Source organism: Lynx canadensis, chromosome A3 (genome assembly GCF_007474595.2).
Source record: "Lynx canadensis isolate LIC74 chromosome A3, mLynCan4.pri.v2, whole genome shotgun sequence".
Taxonomy (NCBI): domain Eukaryota; kingdom Metazoa; phylum Chordata; class Mammalia; order Carnivora; family Felidae; genus Lynx; species Lynx canadensis.
In genome coordinates, this window is record NC_044305.1 from 124,052,126 (window position 1) to 124,060,001 (window position 7,876).

The window sequence follows — 7,876 nt, forward strand, 5'->3', positions numbered from 1 at the left end:
TTTGCACAGATCTGGGTAGTTCCCCGCAATGCATTCTTTCGGACAAATGTTCCCTTTCAAAACTGACAGGGCATGTTAGACTTTTTTAAGTTAAGGAAAAAAGATGCCTTTTGCAGCGGTTCCTTCCCAGAGTAAATGGCCTCCATGCCACGCACACCTTCAGAAAGGACATTACAGCTGTTCAGTTGGTCCCAGGGTGTAACACCAAACACTCAGCCACCCAGCCAGGTGCTCCCCTACACTCAGCCACAAACAGAAAGGGGTCAGACAAAACGTACTCCAGTACCCCACTAGTCCACCCATTCTGGAGCCCCCAATTCCCTAACCCGTTCCTACCCGATTTAGCGCCTGTGACTGTTAACACTGCCACAAACACCATCCTCTCTCCAAAAGGGGACGACGGGTACGATGGGGATGTGTCATTTCCCATCGGTAAGCGTCATTCGGTAGCGTCAGGTCGTCTGCTCCCAGGGCTGGCGGACGCTGCCCACGGTAAAGGTGTGCATGAGTGAACGAGTGTGTGGGTGTGAGTGATGGTGTGAGTGTGAACGTGCGCTCTCCCTCCGTGCGGGCGCGGGACCAGAGGCGGACGCGCACCCACGCTCAGTGACAGGCCCCGGCCCACAGCTGCTCTTCAGCAGGGGGTCCTCGGTGGCGCGGCTGCCTGCCCCCTCCCTGGCCGGGCCGGGCCCTCACGCTACCTGCAGCCGCACGCCTCCACCACCATGTCCTCATACTGCTTGTAGACCACGTTGTTGGCGGCGTCGATATAGAGGATGCTGATGGGGCTGAGGCGCGCGGGCACGCAGCAGGAGGCCGGCGCCGCGTCCGGCGCCATGGAGTTGAGCAGCGTCTGAATGATGGCGTGGTTGGTGGGCTCTAGGTGGGAGCGCAGCGGGAAGTCGCAAACGCCCTCGCAGTGGTACGCCTCGTAGTCCAGCGGCGCGATGATCCAGTCGTCCCAGCCCAGCTCCTTGAAGTCCACGTGCAGCGGCCTGCGGCTACAGCGGGTCCGGCCCCTTCGCCCGTGGCCCCGGCCCGCGCCCCCGCCCCCGCCGCTGCCCTGCGTCGCCCGCGCCCCGGCCAGCGCCGTCCGCCGCCGCCTGCGACCGCTGATGACCGCTGTCGGCGACCCGGTGCCGGGTCCCGGGTCCCGCGGCGGCTCTGCCGCCAGCGCGGCCCCGAGCGCGCGAGCCTGGGCGCGGATCTCCCGGAACAGGCTCCCCTTCCTCTGCGTGCGGGAGGAAACCACGAGCAGAGCGCGCTCTTCGGCCGCCGCGCCGTCCCTGCCCCGGGAGCCAAAGCCCAGCAACCGCAGTGCCAACGGGCCCTGCGAGGGCCCGGCCACTGAGCGCAGCAAGAGGCAGAACGCGCGGGTGGCGTGCGGCTCCTGGCGGTGGCGCCGAACTGCGTCCGCCACGTCGAACACCTCCCAGCGCGCTCCGGCCAGGGGCTCGGCGGCCCGCGAGTGCAGCAGGCGGGGCGCTCGGGCGGCGCCGGGGCAAGTAGACAGCAGGAGCAGCGGCAGGGGAGTCGCGCTGCCGGGGCCCAGCTCCGGGGACTCGCGACGCAGCACGCGCAGCTCGGCTCCCACCACCTCGTCGGCGTCGGGAAGGCTGGACACGTCGAACAGGAAGCTCTGGCCGGTCTCGGCTGCGGATTCGTCTGCAGAAGTCGGGCAGAGACAGAAAGAGCGCGGTGAGAGCGGAGAGCGAAGCCAGCACTCCGGGACGCGGGGCCTCCTAAGTGCGTATAGCCCAACTGCCCCGATGCCGGAGTAAGCCCGCTGGAGCTGGCGCCAGCCCTGTCGTCTCGGCCCAACCAGACACCTGCCAGCCTGACCCAGAGTAAAGGGAGCCTTCGCCCTGACTGTCGACTATCGGGACCGGGGCTTCGGTTCATCGAACCAAAGTCCCACCACCTGGACAATCCACGGGCACTCACTTATCGCTGAGCCTCGGGGACAGGACCATACCCCCTGCACCCGATGCCACGACAGGTCCGGTGCCTGACCCAGAGCCCTGGGTTTGCGGGGTATAGGTCGGAAGCCAGACTTTCGGGCCGGTGGCTCACAGAGGGCTCCGCGGGAGGCGTATCAGAAGTCCTGTGCCCCTTCCGAGGTCTGGAGGCCAGGCCGAGGTCCCGCGCTGTACCCGGACTGCTCATTATTGCCCCGCTGAGCCCCCAGGAAAGCCGCGGAGTCCTGGCTGTACGAAAACGGAAAAATCATGTCCCCTGAAAACTCTGCTTCTTCCTCTACCTCTCTTCCCCAGCTCAACCTGGACATCCTTGCGGGCCACGATCTCCCGTGCTGGCCTGGCCAGGCGTGCGAGTAGTCCAGAGGAAAACGCGTCAGCGGGGCTGCATAAACCCTCTGGTGTATCCAGCCTCCTCCTGGCCATGCTGAAGGGGAACTAAGGCCCAATTAGGGAGGGGCCCGGCTCGGCCCAAGGTCTCAGAGCGAGGAGCGCTGCTGGTCGCAATGGGAAACTCCCGTCTCAGCTTCTCCCAGCTTTCCGCGGCCTCCGATGGAGGAGGGAAGGCGGCAAAGGAGCGCGAGGAACCTTCTCCGAAGGGTTTGGAGCAATGGGGTGGGGGTGGGGGGCTGCAGTGAAGGCAGTGGCTCGAGGAGGTCTCGCCTCCAGGACCCACCGATCCCTCCGCGGACATATTATTTCCCTCCGTTATGACTTCTCTCTCAGGGTTTGAGGGTTTTATTTCTGGTCGTGGGCACTTTTTTCTTTTTGGGCTCAGGGGGGGAAAAAGTTGAAATTCCAGCGAGCAGCAGATAAGGAGCTCCCTTTGAAGAAGGTCATATGGTTTCGTTTTGCCCCAAACTCGGTGAGAGTGTGCAGACCGCCCCCACCACTGGAAATCTGCTGACGGACTACCACCGCCAGGCCCTCGCCTCCCTAGGTCCCAAGTCTGGGCTCTGCCGGTGGCTTCTGGGGACCTCAAGTAGCTCTGCTCCAAGCTGAACCCAGAGGGGAGAGCGAGGGAAGCTCCAAGTGCTAGGCTAGTAGGGCTCCTCCCCGCCACTGCTTTCTCCCAGGGCTCCCTGTGGGCACTTTTTCTGAGCCCCCCCCCCCCCCAACAGCATCTCTCTTCTTGAATGTGCTACCACTGCATGCCCTCCTTCCAGAGGCAGGAAGGAGAGCTGCCTTCAGAGCCTGGCCAGCCAAGTAGAGCTCCCCAGGAAAAGATTTAGCTCAGGCTGAGGCTAACCAGAGGCCTAGCTCTACCTGAGAAAGAGCAGCTGGTGCCTCCGCCGGCCTACAGCCCTGCGCATTCACCTCTTCTACATCCTGGGAGCCCACACAGCAGCCTTAGGGCTAGAGCCTCCCCTGGCCTCGGACTCAGGCTTTGTATCCAGCATCCAGTCACACAGAATGTGGGGGCACACAGAATGCTACATGGTTGCCACTGAACCAGAGAGCCATCTGGACCCAGGATGTCCCACACTCAAAATAAAGCAGTCTGTGGATAGGCATTGTGTGTGTGTTCCAGGAGGAGGGTGACTTGATCACATCTACCTGCTTTCCCAGGCTAGGGTCTGGGATGCACAGCCAGCAGAGGCTCCCAGAAACGGCCAGTCTGCCGCTTCCTTTCCAGCCCTATCCCCCCCTTTTTTCCCCTCCTGCCTTCCATGCTGGATCTTTGGCTGGATAGAATTAAGGCAAACATTACTTGCATTTCCGCCTGAAATTAGTTAAATTTTCCCTATCTATCTGCTTTAATGACTTCAATAGAGATTAATAAAATCCAGATGACACACAGCCACCACCACAATCTCACCCACGTCCTACTTTTGAGAGACCCAGGGCAGAGTAAGGTGGGGTGCTGGGTCCAAGAGAGGCCTGCATTCCTGCACGGTCTCACTGACCACCCTCTCCTCCTCACACAACTGGGGTCCTCCACCTCTGGCTGTCCCAGGGGCCCAGCACAGACACCCATGGCCACACACCTCCACCCTGACACAGCCTGCCAGAAAGGGACCTCCGTGTACCTGGTGGTGCCACCAGCCTCTCCGGGGCCACTTATTTCAGTCTAATGCCTGCCTCTTTCCCTCATTCCCCTGAATTCCCCCCAATTTGTGCGCCCCCCCCCCCCCAGGAGACTAGAAGCTGCAGAGGTTGCTGCAATGAAAACAGCCGCTGCCGCCTCCACCACCATCACTGCGCAGTCCCTCTCGGCCCGGGCCCCGTCTTGCTTCGGATCTTGGACTCAGCCTGCCTGCCTCCTCGAGGGGACCCGCCGGCCGGCAGGGCCAAGACAATCCGGCGGAGGGACCGGCTTAGCCCTCTGGGACCGGGCCCTGAGAGCTGCTGCGCCTCTCGCCACAGTCCAGCGGGTTCGGGTGCGTGGGACTCGGCGGAGTTTCTAACACCTGAGGCTGGGACGTGAGGAGGCCGCGCCCGGAAGGGTCTGGAGCAGGGGCTCGGCTCTGGCGGTGGCCTCAGCCTAGGAGCGGACAGGATGGACGGGCGCAGAAGAGGCGTGAGTACCTTGGTTCGCCTGGTCTGCGAAGCCGGTGATCGTGTCCGCGCGGCCGTGGCGGCCAGAGCCCGAGGTGGAGGCGGCGGCTGCCCCGGCCGGAGCCCTCCCGGCCAGGTTCCGGTAAAGCGACATCATGAACTGGTGCGGCACCACCGAGCCGTTCCTGAAGCCGGAGCCGGCGGCGCGGCGCGCGGCGCGGACTCCGGGAGCCGCGGCGGCCGGGGCAGCGGAGACGCCCGCGGCCGGGGCGAGGGTCCGCCCGCCGCTGCCGCTGCCGCCGTCGCCCCCCGGACTCCCGACCGGCCCTGCCCCCGCCGCTCGCAGCACGGCGGCCGCTTCGAGCCCGTCGCGGGGGCGGCAGGCGCTCAGCAGCCAGAGGCACAGCGCGGCGGCCGCGCTCAGGTCCATGGGCTCCGTGGGCCAGGCGGGCGGGCGGCGCGGGCTCCGTGGCTCCGGGAAGTCCCCCGGTGCCTTTTGAACATAGTGTTTAATAATGGGGGAAGTGTGCGCAGCAAGTCGCGGCCCCCCCCCTCCTCTCCCACCCCACCCCCGCCCAACGCCCGGAGCAGCGCCCCCTGCTGAACACTGGAGTGGCAGCGCCGCGCCCCCCACTCCGGCCTAACGCGGAGTCCGGGACAGGAGCCTCCTCCCCGCGCCGTAGCGCTTCGCCCCCACTCTCGCCTTGCAAGTCTTACCCGCCCGAGGCTCCCGCCACAAACCGGGGCCCCGCCTCCCTTCCCCAAGGCGATGCGCCCCCCGCTGCCCACCCCGCACCCGAGCCAAATGCGCCCTCCGGAGTTAGAGGCTCCGAGGCATCGCGCGTACCCGCCCAGCTTCGTCCCCACTCCCCTGCGGAGAAGCACCCGCCCCCCGCCCGCTCCAATTCCTTGAGTGCTTGAGACGCCAGAGGTGGGGCCACGGAAGGGCTCGGCCCCGCCGGTCAGTGCTGCGACCTCGGGGCCAGGGCGCACAGAGAGGCCACAAGGGCGCACGGAGGCCACAGGGCGCGCAGGGCTGCCACAAAGGCGCGTTTTTCATCACCGGTTCGAAGGCTGCCCAGCCTGACACAGCCTCCAAAGATCGGAACGCTCGGCGGGAGCAGGGGAGGGGACCCGTAGGGAAGAGAGGGCTAGCGGCTGGAAGAGCAGGCCGGAAAGACAGATGGGTGTGGACCGACAGTTGGAAAGCAACGGTTTGCGCTCAGAACGTGCGCTTAAGCCGGAGCCACGACCTCAAAGGAGCGCAAGAATTACGGTGGCAGCCCCGGGGTGATGTGGGGAGTCCTGCGCGGGAGCAGCGCCCTGGGTTCATTTGTGCAGCGAAAGTGACGACCTTCCGCCGGCCTTCTTGGGGGGCCGGCCAACGGAAACGGGCTACCGGGTATGTTGGGGCGCGGCCAGACGCCGGGAGGGCGGGCAGCAGAGAATCTCAGGCTGGCGCCTCCGTACTTCTCTGGCCGCCGTTACGGGTGATGGGTGGAGGCGACGCCCCGCAGCCACTGCGCGGCATCCCGAGCTCACTCGAGCGGGGTAGGGAGGTCGTCGACGGGTATGGATCGGCTCAGCTCCACCGGCAGCCCAACATGCCCCAGTGCGGAAACGTCCAGCGGATGGACAAGGTCTTCTTGGTAGGCAGGTGGAGGACCTGAGCCGGAACGACACTCAAAGCAACGCAGACGCGTTCTTTCTCCTTTAAATTTCACTTTTGCTACCAAACTTGAAATCTGGACGGGGGTCGGTGCGTCATGGTCACTTTGAGTTGATCAGCGTCAACATGACACCACAGGACTCAAAGCCCAGTGAGTCCCAAGTCTTTCCCGGTTGCGCCACACTGGCCCACGCTCATGCCCGGCCTGGGGAGTTCCCTGGCACCAGCGGTTTTGGTCCCAAGCAACCTCTTCAGTGATGACCATGCTGGCCACCGCGGAGACGCGGCATCTGCTCATCTGGGCACTTTGGTCCACTCATCACCCCCCGGGGAATTATGGGGGCAGGAGGGGAGGTCTGGCGAGGGCCAATTCCCCGGGACCCCAGGCCCATCAGGTGGGCAGAGGAGAAAGGCATTAGTGTGGGGAAGCTGTGGTTGGGGCCGGCAGGCAGGGGAGGGGAGGGAGGACGTGGGGCGGGGAGGGGGAGGGAACAACAAGGGCTGCCTCAACCCACCCTGCTTTAGGTACTGAGGATGGAGTGCCAGCAACAAACAAGGCCTTGGCCACAAGTCTCCCTCTCTGGGCGGTGCTGGTACAAAGTGGCCCTGCAGGGACCCACGCAGGTTGTCTGGCAGTGCCTCCCCTGGAGACACTGGTCAGGCTCTTGGCAGCCCAGCTAGGGGAGCCCCTCGGTCCTCGCCAGTGCTGGGTCCCTGCTGTCTTTCTAGCTCCTTTCCCCCTAGAGCTACATGCGAGCAATCTTTGATTATGATTTGTACAAACACCCTGGGAACCCAGGGCCAGGGTCAGTAGTGCAAGTTCTAGTCCTGGCTTTGACCTCTTAAGAGCAAGGACAGAATGGGAAGGTGCTGGCAGAGACTTGGCAGAGCCCCTGCTGAACGAACACGTGTTGATTATATGATTCTTCTGTCCTGCGGCTGCCTTGGGGTTTAGGAACTAGTGTTCCTGAATTCTTGCTGCCCCTTAGCTTCTTTGAGGCCAAATTTCCTCGTCTGTAAAATGGGAGGATTCTCACCTCGGGGAGTTTGTGTGTGGCCAGGATAACAGGCTGGCACAGATGAGACTCAGTAGCCTTGCCCCCCACCCACCCTGCCCCCGGTCTGCTGTGGGGCCCAAGGGTGATGATGGCTCGAAGAGAAGTGGCTCACAGGCACTGGAACACTCTGGAAAAGACTGCCCACCAGCTGTTTGTGCTTGAGCCAGGACTTAACCACTCCCACCTGTGCTTCTTGTCTGCGACGTGAGCTAATCATTCATTCGTTCATCATTCATCCATCCCCCAATTCATTCCTTCTTTCCAGTAAATACTTACTGCCAGTAGTCTTCTATGTGTTGTGGCTTTAGCAACGCACAGGACAGGCACATGGGAAGCCGGGGCCGGAGGGGTGGAGTGGGGTTCGATCAGCAGAGGACACACCAGAGCTGAGCCCAGAGAGGAGGGAGGCACAGGGATGCTTGAGCCATGTCTGGATGTCTGGCTCCCTCTCCTTCCCCTGAAATAGTGACAGTAACCATTTGTTCTCTGAACGCTGGGCATCAGGCCAACTGCTTAACACACCTCCTGTTACTTCATTCCCACCACTGCTGTGTCCCGTGAGGTAGGTATCATTACTCCCATTTTATAGACAAAGAAAGTTGAGTTACAAAGAAATTGCACACCTTGCGCAGGGTCACTTGGTAAGTGACAGAGCCTGGAGTCACCAGCTGTTT

General features: G+C 63.1%; 1 protein-coding gene across 1 annotated transcript; it reads right to left on the reverse strand.

Annotated features, from left to right (window-relative positions):
- Window positions 1–697: 697 nt before the first annotated feature.
- On the reverse strand, window positions 698–4,905 carry GDF7 (growth differentiation factor 7). Its single transcript, XM_030309061.1, has 2 exons — window positions 4,506–4,905; window positions 698–1,665 (listed from the first exon to the last, which is right to left on the reverse strand). Exons 1-2 carry the CDS (start codon window positions 4,903–4,905, stop codon window positions 698–700), a joined length of 1,368 nt encoding a protein of 455 aa, XP_030164921.1.
- Window positions 4,906–7,876: the final 2,971 nt, after the last annotated feature.